General features: G+C 40.7%; 1 protein-coding gene across 2 annotated transcripts in view; it reads right to left on the reverse strand.

Annotated features, from left to right (window-relative positions):
* The window catches only part of LOC121527264 (matrix metalloproteinase-16-like), a 36,846-nt gene that overhangs the window by 9,416 nt on the left and 6,749 nt on the right, over window positions 1-20,681 (reverse strand). Inside the window, exons 2-8 of one of the 2 annotated variants that reach the window (XM_041814143.1) lie at window positions 18,119-18,267; window positions 16,875-16,889; window positions 16,341-16,463; window positions 12,710-13,014; window positions 6,402-6,563; window positions 5,960-6,177; window positions 2,390-2,528 (exon numbers count right to left, since the gene is read on the reverse strand). In XM_041814143.1, the coding sequence (XP_041670077.1) occupies window positions 2,390-2,528; window positions 5,960-6,177; window positions 6,402-6,563; window positions 12,710-13,014; window positions 16,341-16,463; window positions 16,875-16,889; window positions 18,119-18,267 (1,111 nt within the window). The remainder of the gene's footprint in view (window positions 1-2,389; window positions 2,529-5,959; window positions 6,178-6,401; window positions 6,564-12,709; window positions 13,015-16,340; window positions 16,464-16,874; window positions 16,890-18,118; window positions 18,268-20,681) is intronic. The other variant, XM_041814144.1, reaches the window with a different exon arrangement.

The raw sequence follows: 20,681 nt of genomic DNA on the forward strand, positions 1-20,681 counted from the left end.
CTGTGATAGAATGAGGCCTGAATGAAATCAGTCCAGAGTGTTACCCTGAAATATGGTGTTCTGACTGAAAGTGTGTCAGGACGGTGAATCAGAGGGATGAGGGTGTACCTGGACTAGTCTGTTAGAGTCTAGACTAGATACATGAAGATGTGTAGTTAGGGTGAGTGATGCTAACAGGTTAGCGCTCTGCCTCCTCTCTCCTCTAACCACTGAAATTTTAGACTTGAATCTGCTGTTTTATAAAGGTCAGTCTGGATCCAAACGTAGACTTGGAGAGAAGACAGCTCAGACTGACAGGGATGATGATTCAAACAGAGACGTTAAAAACCAGGATCCACAACTCAGTTCATACCTGACATTAAAATCTGATTCAAGATTTTTTAAAAACTTTACTTCTTGATGTTGACACACCTCAGTGAAAACAGTCTGATAGTCCAGACTGATACTGAAGGGTCTGGGATGTTTTCATCTGGACTGGACTGGCTGTGTAGACAGAGACCGCCCCATCAGCTGATGTGAAGAGTAAACTAAAATCATGTCTTTATGTCTTTCCATCCAGCCTCACTTAGAGCAATGGGGATTAGGACTCTTTAATAGGTCGTTTCCACCGAGCGGTCTGGCTCAGTTCTGTGCGGTCCGGCACGCTTTTTTGGCGTTTCCATAGAGAAAGGGTCCCCAAAAACCGACCCGTACCGTCCCACTTTTCGGCACCCTTCCGTAGGGGTGCCAATCTTACCTAACCGTACCAAAAAGGTGGAGCTACACACACAACAATAGGGGCTGCACTGATGTCACATCAGCGCGCGACTCAGCTGCTCACCTCTGGGCTTCAAATATGGAAGTCTGTGCTGTGAGAAGCGGGCGAAAACGGGAGAGAAATGGACCAATATCTGCCTAAATGGGAAATATTTGGACACGACGGAGATCCAAACTGTTTCCTAGTCTATGGATATTGGTATCTGGCCACAAATCAAGTTTCCTGACGTTTACCTGGATGAGTTTAAGTACACAAAGCAGAGCCCAAAGGCTCACATCAGCCTGATCCATCCACGATGGATGAGAAACTAAATTAATGCTTAAGTTCTGTGAATACGAAGCCTTTTAACAGTTCATTAGCATCTGTAACTAGTTATTAATCTACGTCTTACGTTAGATAACCTGTGAAAACATCACTCTGTGGTTGTTGAACGGGCTCGTAAAACTTCAGGCTGCAGCCAATTTAAAACAAGATCAGCGCACCCAGGATTTCTGACTTAATCTAGCTTGACTTTAACACCAGCTGAACTTTTACTTTATTTTTAATGCGGCGAATTCTCACAGTACAGCTCTAAACTTTCATATTTTGTCACATAAACTGTTCTAGACTAGATATATTCACATATTAACGTAGCGTTACAACTCAGACCGTCTCTGTTCACGTATTCCATCAGCTGAGGATCTGTACTAACAGCGGTTAACATAATTAAGATGTAGTTATTTTTTCCAAAAAGCACTTTAAGCTGAAATAAAGCTGCTTATTCCCGACTGATTTCTGTCACTCATCCTTTCTATAACTCTGCAGCTGGAACAGCTGACTCGCGCTGTCTGTGACTTCACATGCATGCTTTTACAGCCCGCCCACCCAAGTGAGAGCACGGGTGTCTGTGGAAATGCAAACTATTTTTGGTTTCAGCGTACCAAACCATACCAAACCGAACTGAATCAAACCGGACCCCCTGATGGAAACACAACTTAAGAGATCTAGACTCTTGGTCTCAGATCAGTAATAAAAGCTGGTCTATCTGATCCCAAACAGATCTTCATCTGGTAACAGTTAGACTTTTGAAGTCTTAAAAAAATAGACATAGAAAAAGGAAACCGTCCCACAAATGCTCATAGAAAAGAGCCCACTATGAGAAGTGAAGGACGCACCATCACTCCTCATTAATCATCGTCTTAAATTATTACAATCTAAGGCTGGCCAGAATTTTAAGATGATGATTGTGGGGTGTATCCCAAGTGGAGCCTCATCGCAAACAATTCTTTGTCTAAATAATCATCGTGTGTGTGGTGTCAACACGATTGTTTTACTGCTCCACATCGCGTTGTAGCCTCCCAGACTCTTGATCACAAATACTAAATATGTTTGATATCTACGATTCTAGGTAGTAGGACCTTTGACAGAGTACCCACAACAACCAGTGAGAGTGAGCAGATGGGGTAGTCTCACCAGCTGGATCATACGTTCTTTCACCACTCAAAACCATAAACACAACAGTAGTTTCATTCAGCCAGGATTCCATCCTGAGCCTTTCCCTTGTTTTAACATTTTTGCTGCACCTCTAACACATGCCAGGGCAGCAAGAGGATATTGACAGACAGGTCAAAAGGAGGTCAAAGGTCAGCTTACCTTTAAAGAAGACAAACTTCCCCTCGCTGTTCTCGTAGACGGCGTCAATCTTTGGAGGTAGACCTCTCCAGAACATACTGATGAGCATGGGATACCCTGGCATAACCGAGTTATCTCTGACCCTCCAGAACCACTGGTCCTAGAACACAGAGGTAGAACACAGAGAACACAGAGGGAGAACAGGGAGAACACAGAGGGGAACAGGGAGAACACAGAGGGAGAACACAGAGAACACAGAGGGAGAACAGGGAGAACACAGAGGGGAACAGGGAGAACACAGAGGGAGAACAGGGAGAACACAGAGGGGGAACAGGGAGAACACAGAGGGGGAACAGGGAGAACACAGAGGGGGAACAGGGAGAACACAGAGGGGGAACAGGGAGAACACAGAGGTAGAACAGAGAGAACACAGAGGGAGAACAGAGAGAACACAGAGGGAGAACAGGGAGGACACAGATGGAGAACAGGGAGAACAGAGGAGAACATAAATGTCAAGTCAAACATACCCAGTCTAGGTTAGTTCTAGCTTTTATTCAACAACAGTTCTAGATCTGTTCCTTATGAGAGTTTAGATGTCACACAGGTCTCCTGAATGTTGGAGCAGTGAGAGCAGAGGAGGGTCATAGGAATAGCTAGTCATATGATATCACTGTATCCCTATATTAACAAATAGCTACCGTAATGCTTTAATTACTATCATTAAGCAGTGCTTAATGAGCACTGTTTAAGATGGAGAACAGAGAGAACACAGAGGGAGAACAGGGAGAACACAGAGCCAAGACCACACCATGAACAGACCGTTTATTCACCAAAACCGTGATGAGGTGACATTCAAAGCAGGAATCAACTCACCTAGGATCAAAAACTGATTTCATTTATTAATTTATTTCTGGAAAAAGAACAAAAAAATTCAGAGACAATCGTAGACCATTAGAGACTATCATAAACCAGTAGGGACCATCAGAGACTATCATAGATGATCAGAGACTATCATAGACCATCAGAGACTATCATAAACCAGTAGGGACCATCAGAGACTATCATTGACCATCAGAGACTATCAAAGACCATCAGAGACTATCGTAGATGATCAGAGACTATCACAGACCATCAGAAACTATCATAAACCATTAGAGACTATCATAAACCAGCAGAGACTGTCATAAACTATCAGAGACCCCCAGAGACCATAATAGACACTATGAGACCAGCAGAGAGCCTCAGTTAATATCAGAGATGATCACCATCCTCTATCACTATCAATATCCTCTTACAATCTCTCTGTCCCTCCTCTTATAATCTCTCTGTCCCTCTTCTAATGATATCTCTGTCCTTCCTAATGATCCCTCTGTCCCTTCTCTGATTCTAACAACGGTCCATCCATCATCTCTGACCTAGACTGGTATCTCTTCTCTTCGTTAAGATGAATGGAGGCCAATTAAGTAAGAGGCTCCTGGTGCCTCTTTAACAGCTTTTCTCCCTCATGTTGTCATAAACATGCTTTTAAAGAATGCACTGACATATTATGACAAAGGGGGCCTAGATTGGCCTACATGTAAAAGGCAAGGATGGAATGTTTTACACGCTCTTAAGGATGACAACATTGTTCAAAAGCCTATTTAAGGCTTTTAAGGCGGAGAATGGAATGTTGGTGAAGTTGGGAATGCTGGGGCTTTTAACCCACTATTTTTGATGATCAACTTTTAATACCCTTTAAAGACCCTGCAGACCCCCTCTGTTCCAGTCTGAACTATCAGATCTTGGACTTTTGGTGTGTCCAGATGAAGTATTACAGGCCCTCAGTATCGGAATATCCACCAAAGCTGTCACTGTGAGGTATAAATGGGGTCAGAGAGATGAACAATGATCAGACTGTCTCTGCTCCAAATCTGATCAGTCTGATAGTTTCTGTGGGAAACCCCCAGCCCCCCCTTTCTCTAGCTCTCTCCTCTCCTCCTGTTGGAGTATATCTGATAATTTACGTAGATTTTCAGTGTTTCAGTGTCTTTTTTTCTCTCTTCATCTCCTCTCTTCTCCTCTACTCTCTTTCTCTCCCTCCCCTCCCCCTCCTGTTGGGAGTTGTTTTCTGAATATTTTCTGTGTTTCAGAGCCTTTTTTCTCCCTCCTCTCCTCCTGTTGGAGTAATAGTAGTTCTTTATAGATTTTCAATGTTTCAGCGTCTTTCTTCTCCCTCCTCTCCTCCTGTTGGAGTAGTAGTAGTTCTTTATAGATTTTCAATGTTTCAGCGTCTTTTTCTCCCCTCCTCTCCCCCTCTCAGAGCTGGTTAATTGAAAACAGACCAAAAAGTGAAATGTGAGCATTCTGAATGGTTCAGACTTCATAAAAAGAAGAAAACTTCTTCCTCCACTCCCTCTCTGAAAATAAAGCTGAGCAGACTGAAGTCAGCTGGAATCACAGAAACTTCCAGAACAACTTCAGTCCTAAAGACGACAAGACCAATGTTCTCTGACCACAGTCACACTAGAACCAACAGGAATGCTCTGTCTGCTCAGAGAACCATCATTTAAACACAGAGGAGGATTGTGGAACATAAAGAGCATTATTAGATTCTAACATTATTAATAGGTATTATCATTAATAAAGGACAGAGTCTCTGACTCAAACATCTCTATTCTTAAAACTAGAATGGCCGTCTGAGGCGGCAGACCCACGCCTAAGCAGCGCCACCAAGGAACTCACGCTCCCATCGATTACTATGGTGTTCAAAATTCGAAGTCCAAGAAAAACCGAACGGGTGCGCGGATCATCACCAAAATCTAATCGATTCTTCCCTGTCACTATCCCAGTATTCCCTGAAAGTTTGGTAAAGATCCGACTTTCCGTTCTCGAGTTATCTTGTACACATACAAACAAAGATACGGAACCCTTTACATAACCCCCTGCCTATTTCATCGGCATGTGTAAACAGACACCCTCAATAAAGATGACTACAGACAGAAGAAGACTGAAACCCCAGAGAACCATGGAGACTGATCACAGAGACAAAGATCACTCAAAAATCGACTCTGGTCTCATCATTCAATCGTCAACCATCACCAAATGTCTGAGCTAAGAGAAAGGCTGAACAGTCACTGAACGCTTAAACATGGCCACCATGGACAGCCAGAACTCTTACCAACTATCAGGTCTGATCAGTTGTCAATATTTTTGTCCTATTTAGACATATGAGGCTTTTCTGACCTCTGTTTTTACAGACAGGTTATTATTTTAATTACATTTAAATGACAGAATTTTCTCCTGATAAAAAAAGGTACAAAAAAATGGTGATCAGAGTGTTGAATGTTCAGTCACACATCGCAACAGATTTCTGCTTCTGAATAAAAGTTCAGGAGAGACTGTCGGGGATGGGGGTTACCCGGTCCATCCACAGTTGGTCTATTATCCTCTGAATCTGGTCTATTTCTATCAATAGCAGCTCCTTCACAGTCAGAGAGAATAGTGATGCATTCATGGATATTACAGAGAAATCAGACAGAGCTGCTGTGAGCTGTCTCAGTTCAATTTCATGTACTGGTGCCCCCCCCAGGTGTTCTCAAGGAGCAGACTTACCTTGAAGACAAACATCTCCCTCCTCAGGATGGCAAGCGTGTTGAAGGCGCCCTCACAGATGTTTGGTTTAGCGTTGGGGTGGGACGGTCTGTCACCAGGGGGCAGGCGTGGGGGTCGGGTCTGTCTGTCCGGTTTACGAGGGTCTGAGGGGGGCAAAGAGCGAGGGGGCGGGGCTGTGGGTAAAGGTTTAGTGGGCTGGGGGAGTTTATCAGGAGGACCTGTGGGAGGCAGAGAAGAAGGAAGGGGTGAGGGGAGACAGACAGATATCTGAGACCACAATCAGTAGCACTTAGAATAACAACACACAATCATTAATACATGATCAATAATAATAATTGATAAAATAAATGAAGAGAGAGACGAATGATGCAGTGGCATTAAAGGTACACGTGCTGCGTCTTTTACACATGTGGACTACAGGTGTGATGGCCTGATAACTTACCGTAGATCTTCTGGATCCCTAGCAGGTCGTCCATGGGTAGTTTAAAGTTCTCCGTGTCCATGTACTGGTAAAATGGGGCCATGATGGCCGTAGGGTCGTTAGAGTGCTCCAGTCCCAGAGCGTGGCCCAGCTCATGGACAGCCACCAGGAACAGGTCGTTACCTAGAGACAGATAGAGAGAGACAGGAGTCAGGGGGGAAAGGGAGTGTCTGACTTGATATTTACTGCTAAGATACACTGATATTTACAGCTAATATAGACTGATATTTACGGCTGATATAGACTGATATTTACAGCAGATATAGAGCTGATATAGACTGATATTTACAACTGATATAAACTGTTACTTATAGCACATATAGACTGATATTTACAGCTGATATAGACTGATATCTATAGCTGAAATAGACTGACATTTACAGCTGATATAGACTGATATTTAGACCTGATATAGAGCTGATATAGACTGATATTTACAGCTGATATAGACTGATATTTAGACCTGATATAGAGCTGATATAGACTGATATTTAAACCTGATATAGAGCTGATATAGACTGATACTTACAGCGCATATAGACTGATACTTACAGTTGATAAAGACTGATATTTACAGCTAATATAGACTGATATTTACAGCTGATATAGACTGATATTTACAGCTGATATAGACTAATATTTACAGCAGATATAGAGCTGATATAGACTGATATTTACAGATAATACAGACTGACATGTACAGCTGATATAGACTGATATTTACAGCTGATATAGACTGATATTTACACCTGATATAGAGCTTATATAGACTGATGTTTACAGCACATATAGACTGATACTTACAGCTGATATAGACTGATATTTACAGCTGATATAGACTGATATTTTTAGCTGATATAGACTGACATTTACAGCTGATACAGACTGATATTTACAGCTGATATAGACTGATATTTACAACTGATATAGAGCTGATATAGACTGATATAGAGCTGATATAGACTGATATTTACAGCTGATACAGACTAATATTTACAGCTGATATAGACTGATATTTACAGCTGTTATAGACTGATATTTTTAGCTGAGATAGACTGATATTTACTGCTGATATAGACTGATATTTACAGCTGTTATAGACTGATATTTACAGCTGATACAGACTGATATTTTTTAGCTTAGACAGACTGATATTTACAGCTGATATAGACTGATATTTACAGCTGATACAGACTGTTTTTTACAGCCAGTATAGGCTGATATGTATAGGCAAAATATCAGTTTTAAATATTAGCAGTGATGTTGAAATCTGCCCATTTAAATATGCTGATATCAGGGCCTGGGAGATATACATCCAGCATACTAGATGCATCAGGGCTTTTGCCACACTCGATATATAAAATGACTATACCTTGAACATCAAGTTTAAGTGTAGAGCCATCACTGTGCATTTCTCGCTGGAGTTTCGCTACTCCCATATTCCCTGAATGCATCCTTCATACAGCAGAGTGCTCACTCCTCTGCCCACCCAGAAAATTCATGCGCATTTTTCTATCAGCAGAGGCGAGAGAAGCATGGCATAGGAAGTAAACCGACGATGTTTAGAGACGGACAATGAGAAACAGCATTGGATCTTTCATGTGGCAGTGATTCAGATTTAAAAAAAGAAGATGTCTAACTAAATGTGGTATTCTTTAAAATATGCTGCACAATGATACCAAGATAATGGCAGCAGTAACACAACACATCGACAAAAACATGAACCAGTGTTGTTGAAAAGCCACGATTTAAAAATCTCAGAAAGACACTCAGCCCAAAGTATGATTTGCCTGGGTGCAAACATTTTGCTGAAAACTCCCTGCCAGAGTCATACATGTCAGAGAGAAGATGGCCCAGCAGATAACAAATGTGATCCATTTCTCTGCAACTAAAGAGCCTTTTCTTAGCCTAACAGTTCATAACATCACAACTGGGAGTGCCTCCTAGTCCCTGATAATTACACAGGAGAGCTCCTTGCACAAGGGTCTAAAATACACTCTAATGTAAAGGAACTCGTCAGAAACTGGTCCAGTGTGCATCAGCACAAATAACGGACTGATGTCATCAAAGCTGTGATCCTGAATAGTGGACTAGACAGCAGTGTGTTGGCCATCGGCTGCATCTTAGGACTGGTGAGTTTCTGTGTATGTCTGCTTAATAAGGAAAATAATAACCATTTTAAAATCAACAATAGTAAACATAACAGAGAAAGAATGTCAAAACTTCCCATACACTGTTAAAGACTGGGAGTATTTCATGATTTATGTATTTTTTATTAGAAGGATTCCCATTCTTTATTTTTATTATTAAAATCGTTTAAATGAGGTCTTTTTCAGAGTAAAACAGTGTTCTGAATTTGACTTGATATTCTGCATACAAATTTTTAAAAAAAGTTTAATACAATGGTCTATTTTGATCACCATACTGGTGTCATTTTATGCATCATAGGGCTGGATTAAGCATTAAAGAACAACTTAGAGGATATTTTAAAATACTGCAATAAACTGATGCTTGGATCAGTGGTTTAGGGTTAGAAGAAAGGATATCCCTAAATCAGGCCAGGGCCCCCTCCCCTCTGAATTACAACATAAACCTTTCATTAACAGAAACAACAACCTTTAGTGAATTTGAACCAGACTTTACAATACATAAAAACAGAATCTCTACAGCAAACAGGTAATGGCCCCATCATGAACCGACAGACTTAAACTCTTCACCCACATCTGACTGAGACAGTTATACTGCTGTCTTAAAGAAAATACATATTAAAATAAATATAGAAAATAAATATAAAATAGAGTCAGAGCAACGTCTGAGCTGTCTGTCAGCGTTAGAACAAAATATAAAGAGTGAGTAAAGAAACACCAAGAGATTTATCTGATTCATATAAAAATAGTCAATCAGCTCCTCTGATCTATGAGAACATGAATGTTTATACATGGATCCTAACATTATAATAACTCCCATCTACTATAAAAACAGACATGGATGGCTATGAACATCATTTTGTTAATAACACGCTGGATCAGTAAAGTCTGGGTTATTTTCTCCTCATGGTCCGATCCGTTCTCTGCCAGTTTTCTCTGTGAGCTGCAGAGGATTATGGGTACGGCATTCTGAGACCATCTGACTTAGCGGTGGGAGGGCAGAGACCCCCCGCTGTGTCAATGTGAGTGTGTGGGAGGAAGAGAGCGCTGTGCCCCGTGGAGGCGTTTCTTCAGTCAGTGGGCGGCGGTTTATTTGTGGAGTCAACGTGGTGAGCAGAAACAGTCGGACGGCTCTGAGCTCAGTCTCCTCTGTTAGTCATTTTAATACTCTGGTTATCTGTTTAATAGTAATGAAGTCTAGTTTATTTTATTTATTTAACCAGCTGAAGAGTTAGTACTGATCATGAAACAGTCACGGCAGCAGAAGACAGTGGTTATAAATATCTAATAAAAAAATGAATAATGATGCTGATCATGTTAATTGATCCTATTACATAATTCTCTCCAGCTCTCTTTCTCCTGAACACAAACATCCTCCAAACTCAGAGTTTCTTTTTAACCCTGAATCTGTTTATCCTCCCACACAGAGAGATAAAGCTCTGATTCTACACTAACATCATCTCTATTAGAGCTGAGTTAAAGGGTTAGAACTCCTCCACAGCCTCTCAAACATCAGAATACCATCACACCTATAGTGACAGGTGATGTAAGGAAATGTTAAAGACAGAGAACTGAAGAGGAAAGTGTTCTTCTCTCACTGAATCAGAACCTGATCATCAGAGTTTACTCTAAAACTACAGCTAGGTCAGAGAAAAGAAAGAGTTCTCATGTTTCTGGGCTCAAATAGTGACTGGAGCACATTTATCATTGTAAATATGATTTTATCTAAAAACAGCTGCAACTACAGCATTGAGTGTTGTAAGTAAACTGGTATCAATACTATCATGGTAAATTTTCTACCAAAGACTGGATTTTTACTACGCTGTCATCACTGTTTTAAATGACTGTGTGTTGTGTTGCAGTCCACAGTTAAGTTCAAACTGTTGCTACTTTTAGAGCAGCAAAGTCCCAGGACAGACAACAGGTCAGTGTGAGTCCAGTCAGCAGGTTTAACTCTAGCATTTAGAGCAGCTGAGTAACTATCTGTGTGACTGGAGTTCAGTCTGCCATCCCAGGTTTGTCTCCTCCTCTTCATCACTCAGAAGGAGCAGGAGGTTCAAATAGAGTTGAATGAGTCTAGTCCACAGATTTGCTCCCTCCTCTTTATCACTCCTCTCCTGCCTCCTCTGCCCCCAATCACATCATCTATTGATTGGAGCAGTCAAACATCACTAGCTGCTGTCCACAGTGACCACGCCCTCGTCTGGGTTAAAGATCCCAGAGACTGAACAGCAGTAGGTTAGAAAACAGAGATTCAACTCTACTGTGTTGTATTTAGAGTTTTCTCCTCAGATTATGAAAGAGTGATGAAGAACAGCTCTGACTATGTGGGCTGAGACTATAGAGGATTAAAGAGGTCAGATTATGGACCAGTGTTGGTCCTACTGATTTTAACCCAGAGATCTCCCTGAGACAGCAGGAGCTGGAGTCTGATTCTTCATTCACTAACATCTTAACAACGCTTTAGAAGTTTGGATCAAACTGTGATTCAAATTCACACTTTCTATGGTGTTGCAGTCTTTGGTCACACGACAGGGCTGTGTGTCTGCTTTCAGGTAGGATCTGAACAGACACTTTAATAAACCTGTGACTGAGTTGATCTTCACTATTCATATATATATTTACCTGTCTGACTGTTGGACAGCCTCCTGATAACTTCAGTTTTGGAATTTTTACTCTTTTATCACCATTCAGACTACATGGTCACACCCAGAAATATTGATTATTTCAGTGATCAACAGAGCTAAACAGGTTTAAAAACATGTCCATGTTAGGGCTGAACGATTTGCAAAAATAATCTAAATGTGATTTTTTCCCAATATTGCGATTGCGATTTAATATGCGATTCTTATTAGGTTCCTCAACTTATGCATTTTTCAATATATTCAAGCAATAAATCATTCTATATCATAACAGTCAGGAATACTCATCATACGTTTAACCATTTTATTGCAAAATGGATATGCAGTTTTACTTAGCAGAGAAGGCTCTGCTCTAAAGATGCTCCCTGGGTTGATCAAGTAACATGTTTTGACTTTTCAGGGAGTGCAAGGCTAGGAACCACTATATGGATAGATACATAAATTATAATTTGAAACAATGAACAATGACAATGAAAAACAAATAAATTATTTCAGAAGCAATTAATTCACAGTAGCATGAATCTGAATATGAGGGTGCAACAAGCTTTAAGCTATAAAGGAGGTAGCTGGGGTGGGGCAGGTGAAGCTGGCTATAGCAGCTGGGGGTATGAACTAATGGCGAGCTTCATCTATATTAGATAGAATGAACTAGTTATTTCTACTTACATTGCAAATTAGATACTTATTGCTATATTGAAGGGAATTATCATTTTTATGGCACTCACTTTGACTAAAACAAAACACATAAAACACAAGTTTAAAGTTAAAGTAATACTGCAACTTCTGCAATTTGTAAATTGCAGCAGGCCATATTGCGATTTAATCTAATTTGCAATTAATTGTCTAGTCCATATCAGAGCTGGGTATTTGCTACAGACTGACAATTTATGACCACTACCACGTATTTATCTCCACACACTAGGGGTGGGAGAAAAAATTGACAAAGCATAGTATCGCAATATTTTGTCTGGGGGTATATGGTATCATCTTGTCTACCAAGTATCGATTTTTTCAAATTAATTGCTAATATGAACTGAAGTCTATGAAAATGGAAAAATAAAATCAACTGTTTAGATAATTGCTTGTCCAGTGAGGTCGGCAGAGGTGACTTTCATAGGGCAGGAGAAAGTTAGTAAAAAAAAACATGGCAGCACTAGGGGAAGGACGTTAGGAATGCAAGCAGGGCACACATAAAATGGACATGGCACATGAGGTTTGCAAGGAGTGCCTCGTGAAAATAAAATACTGCGGAAATACGACAAACATGAGGGCAAGACTAATGCTAAACCAGCTAAACAGTTGAAGAAATGGAAAGGATCGCAATATATGGTATCGCAATACTCACTGTATTGCAAAATATTTAAAATTGCAATAATATCGAATCGTGACCCAAGTATTGAGATAATATCGTATCGTGGGGCCACTAGTGAATCCCACCCCTACCACATACAACCATTAGATATAAACACGCTCTGCTCACCGTCATGGTTAGGATTTCCCAGCGTCCACGGCTCATCTGAGTCAAAGTGCGTGTCTCCTCCGATCCCCGGTCCTGGAAAGTAGGCGTGAGCCAGAAATCCTCCCTCGCCATCAAATGGCGAGCTGTCTCCATGGAAACCTGATGCAAAGATGATGGTGATATCCACATCTTTTTTAGTCCTCTCTAACTCGCTGTATGGAATCGCCTCAAAACGCAGCGGCGTCACATTCTGCCACACGTCAAAAGCTCGTCTGATGGCGTCATGAGTCTCCTCCGCCCCAACCTTCGGTGTCACGTTCTTTATGCTGCAGACAGAGAGAGGGGGAGGTGTTAGACATTATAACTACTGCAAACAGTCAGAGGGGGAGGAGTTAGTCATTGTTACTATTACAGACACAGACAGAGGGGAAGGAGTTAGATGCTATTACTATGGCAGACAGAAAGTGAGGGGGAGGAGTTACACATGTATTATTCTGCAGACAGAAAGAGAGGGGGAGGAATTAGACGTTATTACTACATAAGACAGGCCAAGAGAGGGGGAGGAGTTTGAAGTTTATTATTCTGCAGAAATACAAAAGGGGACGCTATTACTATTGCAGACAGACAAAGGGGGAGGAGTTAGATGTTATTACTACTGCAGAAAGACAGAGAGAGAGAGAAGGTAGATGTTATTACTACTGCAGAGAGTCAGAGGGGGAGGAGTTAGACATTATAACTACTGCAGACAGAGAGAGGGAGGGGAAGGAGTTAGACACTATTACAACTGCAGACATAAAGCGTGGGGGAGGAGTTAGGTGTTTATTATTCTGCAGAGGGGTAGGAGTTAGAAGTCATTACTACAGCAGACAGACAGAGAGGGTGAGGAGAAAGATGTTTATTATTCTGCAGACAGACAGAGGGAGACAAGTTAGACACTTTTACTATTGCAGACAGAAAGAGAGGGGGAGGAGCTGGATGTTATAACTACTGAAGACAGGCCGAGAGAGGGGGAGGAGTTTGAAGTTTATTATTCTGCAGACAAACAGAAGGGGAGGAGTTAGCCCTTCTTTATGGTATAGATAGACAGAGGGGGAAGAGTTAGAAGTCCTTTATGGTGCAGACAGATAGACATACTGTTTAATTTTCTGTCCTCCCCAGACTGTACCAACTACCACAGAGCTTGAAACATCATCAGATTGAAAAATCCATACCATACCAAATCCATGCCAAACTGTGACCCAAAAAAAACAATGCATGAACTAAACCATGACCTGAGTGAACTGTTACACCTCAACTCCAGAGTCGTCAGTGTTTTAGAGTACGTTAGAGTTGGCTTTAGGGAGGACAGCGTGGTGCCATCATGTGATGGTCCTGTGTGAGCCTGTTGAACAGTGAGTCCTTTCATAAAAAAATATCTTTATTTACCAATGAATGGAACATCATTATCAGGAGATCTGTCATCACGTTTATGACATTAGAGCTGCTGGAAACAGACAACATTGTAAAAACCTTAGACAGGAGGTTTTATGGTATTTAAAGTAATACTGGGGCATTTATAAATACTCCAGAATACCACACTGTAACAGATATGATCATTTTTTCCTTTATTCTAACAGTATGAAGAGTTAACCTGCATCAGCAGACACTGGAGGTTTATGATGGTATTTAAAGTGATACTGTGGCTGTTTTAAATACTCAAGTATACAGTATCAGAACAGATGTGATCAAGATTTTCTTTATTCAAACAGTATGAAGGGTTAAAATCCTGTGTGAGCGTGCAGCAGGAGACACTGCTGCAGATTTAAACATCCATGTGAGCTCAGATAATCAATAATTCACAGAGTGAAACAGAAGCAGAGAGGATGATCATCAAATATACATACAGATGCTGTGAAAAACACCACAACTTCATTTAAACAGAGGAATTATTTAAAATAAATGTTTCTCTCTGCTGACAGAGCAGCTGTGTATGTGTGTAAGAACCACCTGATCACCAGCTGATGAGGCTGCTCTCAGATCAGCTGGTGTTAAATATGATCTGGTGTTAATGTTTATTGTTGACTGGAGCAGCTTGGGTAGGTAGGTAGGAGAGAAGGTGGGTAAGTGGGATGATAGTTTTCATTACATTTATGTTGATAAGAATTTCTAACATTTGACTGAAACACTAAACAAAGAGCCCTTGTGAATGTCTCCTTGTTTAGTCCTCATTAAAAGCACGTCTGTGGACTCCATCTCTGACGTCTGGATCAAACACTTAACAAAGAGGTATTGAAAAGGACTGCTGTTTGGGACAGAGAAATTTCTGCTGGTAGAAAGAGCCCTGGAGGCAACTTGGCTAAGTAGACAGTCACTATTGGTGCTTAGTAGGCTAATTCTATTATGTCACTTCCCGTAAGGGTGCTTTCACATGAGACACAAATATCAGACTCTGCCATGGCGTGATTGTTCCCTCCTCCATTGTTGCCAAATAGACCACAGCTGACAACTTTTGGAAAGTAGGTGGAACTAAGTAAAGTAAGTGGCTGGTTCCACCTACTTATTAAAAGTCATCAACAAAGGACAGTCAGCAAAAGGCACAAAGGCAGGTTGTGATCACATCTTCTGTGTACCAGGCCATGGTCCACTAAATCACACCTAGACCATCTCTCCAAGCAGACTCTGGGCCCGTTGCCTGAGTTCACTATGTCTGCATTTGTAATGTCAGTAATGTCAGATTCCTAACATGTTAAGATCAAATTAAACAATAAGGTCCATGTTTTGATGTCCTACGGATGCTGACACAGATCATTATAGAGAGAGAACAGCAGGAGGACAGAGATAATTAACACCACAGTATGACCTGGAGTAGGTGGAGACATGTAGACCAACACATGTATGAAGCATGTTAATGTACTGACAACCTGTAGCTCTGAAAAGGATTGTTGAAATATTACAGGGGGCTCCACTGAGCAAATAAGCCCTGCCCAGAGACAAATGTATATCAGTAATCTCCTTTTGCGAGTGGGAATTTTTGTTCTAAGTTTTCTGGCTGTACTTTTTCAAACCCTTTAAAAGGAACCTGACATGATCAGACAAATTCACCTTATTGGATAGATATTTGTATCTCTCCTATTTATGTAAGCTCAAATTTACTCAAAATGCAGACATCTAGTGAGGTTTTTTGTTCGATATAAATATGAGAGATACAAATATCTATCCAGTAAGGTGAATTTGTCTGATCTTGTCAGGTTCCTTTTAAAAAAGTACTCCCTGTTTCATGGTAATAATAATGAATAATAGGTCACTACAGTGACAGCCTTGGTTTCAGACCTTTAAAGCTGTACTGATAACAATGGGGGCATGTTCAAGATTCTTAAAAACAGTTTTGGGTGATTGTCCATCAGACCGGTCTGAACTAACAGACTGACTCTATCATCCTGTTATGTAACAGATCTGTCAGAGAGACCGCTCTGCTTCAGCCAGGTTTTCTTCTGCTCTCCATCAACTCTTTGTCTCTCTGTGGTTTTATATAATGCTGAGAATTTCTCTCTTCTTCATCCTGTATGTGATGTATTGATATTGTTAAACCACAGGAACAGGTAAATATCAGACTCATCTGTATGTGATGTGTTAATATTGTTCAATCACAGGTACAGGAAAATATAAGACTCGCCTGTATGTGATGTGTTTGTGCTGCCACTTCTGTCCAGTGAGGGCGTAGCGACGTTTCCTCACACTGAACCTGGATGTTCCTCCAATCAGATCAGGAACTCCACACCTGGGCTTCTTCATCCACCTGAAAGGGGCGGAGAGGATGATACAGGTGAGCGGTGCAGTCATTAACAGGTAGATCTACACATCATTCAGACATTCAAGAGCAAGTCTGGTCTAGAACAGTTTACAAAAAAAACAATTTTTTTTTGTTATTAAAAATTAGACTGACATTAACACAAAATAATCTTTGATTACATCCAAATGTTGAAATTATAATATTCTGCTAAATAACTGAGCCTGAGTAGTCAATATAAACATCTGAATAGTCCAGTTTTAACTGAATAGACTCCTCAGATCAATAACAAGTAGCCATGAGAGGTGGGTGGAGCTTGACGGTCTGCCTCTAGGTGGATGGACGGGTTCATTGAGCATGCTCAGTTATGTTACACACTGAACATTCATACACAGACAGGTGGATGGATTGCGGTCTCACCTGATGGTGTTGTCACTGAACACCAGGCCAGCAAAGGAGAGACGGAGAGACACGTTAGATCATCACACACAGACAGAAAGGTGTTAGTCTCACCTGGGCTCAAACTAGGGATATACAGATACCTGTATCAGGTAACAGTGGTGATACCAAGCCTGAGTATTCCTAAAACATCACAGATACTCGGGCTCATTTAAACCATGGTGTTACCCTCTCATGATGAGTATGTAGTCAGAGGAGGAGTCAGGTTTGCAGGTTGGTGATAACTGAACATTAATGAAGCTGACAGAAGTAGAGAAGACTAAGTTAACATCTAGTGATGGATAAAACCAGCCAGGAAGGGGTGCAATTAGTGACATAACACTGAAATCGTCACAGGTTTGATATAGGTGCTGTGACTCTGTGTTACCTGTACAGGTGTGATGTAGGAGCTGTGACTCTGTTACTTGTGCGGGTGTGTTGTAGATGCTGTGAATCTCAGTGTTACCTTTACAGGTGTGTTGTAGGTAAAGCTGAATGATTTGGGAAAATAATCTAATTGCGATTTTTTTTACCCTGTATTGTGATTGCGAATTAATATGCAATTAATTGTTAAGTTCCTCATGTCATGCATTTTACAACAAAACAAGCAATTATTGTTTTTTTTTTAAAAAAACAACATATTCCATTAAACTAGACAGAACAATTTTTTAAAAATACTGAAATGTGATGATTTTTTTTTACTCATTTTGGAAATTTGATGTGAACTGTTGTATTAAAGGGAATGATAATTTTAATATAATTCTCAAATTTAATGAGAAAAAAATACAAAAATGAAGAAAATTAGATTTTTTGTACACTATTGTAAAAATATGGCACTAGAATGGTTGCGTGATATGTAATGTATAGCATCTCTTCTGCAAAAAAAAGTTCTAAACAAGTATTTAGACACAAATTTCAGGATAAAGAAATATTGCACCTTCTGCGATTTGAAAATTGCAGCAGGCTACATTGTGATTTAATCTAATTTGCGATTAACTGCAAATCTCTATGTTACCTGTACAGGTGTGTTGTAGGTGCTGTGATTCTCTGTGTTACCTGTACAGGTGTGTTGTAGGTGCTGTGTTTCTCTGTGTTATCTGTACAGGTGTGTGAATCTCTATGTTACCTGTGCAGTTGTGTGAATCTCTGTGTTACCTCTACAGGTGTGTTGTAGCTGCTGTGATTCTCTGTGTTACCTGTAGTGTGTTTAATCATTTATGACTCACTCGATGGTGTTGCCGTCCAGCGTCCCAGTAATGTTGAGGCCGTAGCGGCGCTGCATGGCAGCTATAGCAGACTGCATCACCTGAGCTGAGCGTAGCACAGACATCCTGGGGTCTGCAGGCGGCAGGTAACCATACCGCTGTAACCACGCCTGTAGGAGACAGATGAGTCAGTACAGGTAGAAATACACAAACAGGTCTGGAAATATTCTCCCAAGAGAATTAAAAATCGTCTTATGCCAGACTTACACCAGAGGACTCTGCTAAAACTCTTAAAAGACTCTAAAAAGACTGACATCTGAGACCCTCTCAAATCTTAAGACAATTTTGTCAGCAGTTGACCATACCTGTCATGTCAGCCTAGAATGAATTGACAGACAAGGCACGCAAACAAACAGGTGCAGAGATCTGACTGCAGCTCTGAGCAGAGAAGTTTTTCAATCGCTTGAGTTATGAGCAGACATTCAGTGGCTCTAAATTGATCTATGCTCACATTCATATTTTGGAGAATGAAGTGAATTAATGTGTCTACGCACAACACCGGCTCCCATTGGTAGTGGACGACAGTCACATCACTAAGAAACTTAATTTGTATAAAATCAAACTTAAGACTTACGACAAAATCAAACGTGTTTGATATTGTCGGAACGCTAAGACTGAAGAAAGACTTCCTTAAAATGGCTAAAATCGAGTCTTTTAACCACCTTACACCTAATGACTGAGACAACGGGAGCAAGCTGCGACTTTAGGTAGACTCCCATGATTTTACTCCGACTTTGGAATTTTGTCAGGGACTTTGAAATTGGAGTAAAAGTCATAGGTGTAAGGCCGCCTTTAGACGTGCTGTTATTTAGTAAACTGATTTTTTTTTTTTTTTTTGTTCCACATCATCTCATCACGAATCTCTGGTCTGAACCAGATTTCAGAGTCAGTAAGCTTTCACAATCCGGTCTTTATGTTATGTTCTATAATGTGTGATTTTTTTGTTTTATATAATGAGCAGTGCCACATACTTCTCAACCTGCTGGCTCCTAATCCTCACATTAGAGGATGGGAACAGGCACAAATGTACATTTTCTTTAGCTGATTTCAAAAACTGTGTTTAAATCTAGCATGTGGATGTAAACCCTCCAGCTGAGCTGTATTCATTTAGATCTTGTTCAACAGCAGAATTTAATCAGTCAGGTTTTCTCATGTCTGTTTTTTTTTCTCTTTGTTCCTTAAGAGTAAACCTCCCCATCCTCACTCACATCTCTAACATCTGTCCTACAACCCTGCCACTCCTCTGGAGGCCAAATGAGGATAAAGGATAAAAATCTTATCAATGAAGTGAGCAGAGTTCAAACACAGTGCTACAGATTAAACTAGAAACATACCCAGCTGTGGGTCTGCACAGACTGGACCAACCATACAAAGGCTTCCATCATACCAACATTTCAAACTTTAAAATCAGATCAGTCATAAAACAGTCTATATTCAATGTTTTAATACCATGACAAAAAATAAGTACTAGTGAGGAAGGATCATTTAGTCTTTTTATTACCAACCTACAGTGATACAGGAAAGATAACAGCCCATAAGTCAGCACTTTTGTGGCAAATAGACCAGATACTGTTTTTTTACTTTATTTAGACAGGACAGCTTAAAAGAGACAGGAAATACAGGACAGGGGGCATGCACCAAACAGCGCTAAGACCATGAATTGATCCGGCGGCACGGTGTTGGGGGCTCCGGTTTCTGTGTATGAGTGCCTGCTCTACCCACTAGTAGTTTAGTTTTACTCTATAGTTTTCCTTTAGTAAACAGGACAGTAGTAACCTGACATGCCAGATGAATTTGTTTCACACATCCATCTGGAAAACTTTCCCTAGAGAGCGTTTGGGAAAGGGTAGAGCCTTTGAAAAAAACTCGGAGGGTGATTGGATGAACGTTCTGCCTGTCACATCTTTAATCAGAGCAACAAGACACGTGACGTAGCTGCAACCAAGGTGAGCCCCTAGGAGGAGTAAACTCCATCGAGAACTGCATAACGCGAACCATGGCAGCTGTATTTTTTTTTTTAATCATTTATTTTTATTTTTTTGTTTATTCTAAGAAACTATCTGATTCATCGATGAATAGAAAAAATAATCTTCTGATGAATCAATGATTGAAATCGTTTGTTGTAGCCCTAATCCAGAGATCCAGGTGTCTGTCCATCACAGGTCTCTCCACATTTCTAGTGTTCCCTACCTTTAACTTTTTGGAGACACCTTTGGTTCAACAGTCTTTGCAGATCTATATCATTTCCCTCTACATTTGCCACAAACTCTGAATACTACCACAAACAGTCCTACAGTTATCTCTCTCCACCAAAGTCAGACTCCACAGTCTATATCACTGCATCACTGTACAAGAATCCATGACCTTAGACCGCCCTCCTGGTTCTAAAGTTCTCAGACCACATTCAGTATCAGTGTGTTTGGCCCTCCCTTCCAGGGACCACCTCTCCAAGATCCACGGACTAGATCTAAAACATCCCTATCCTAACACCAGCTTTGATGTTTTTACATCCTAGTACACCTCT

The sequence above is a fragment of the Cheilinus undulatus genome, linkage group 19 (genome assembly GCF_018320785.1).
Source record: "Cheilinus undulatus linkage group 19, ASM1832078v1, whole genome shotgun sequence".
NCBI lineage: Eukaryota > Metazoa > Chordata > Actinopteri > Labriformes > Labridae > Cheilinus > Cheilinus undulatus.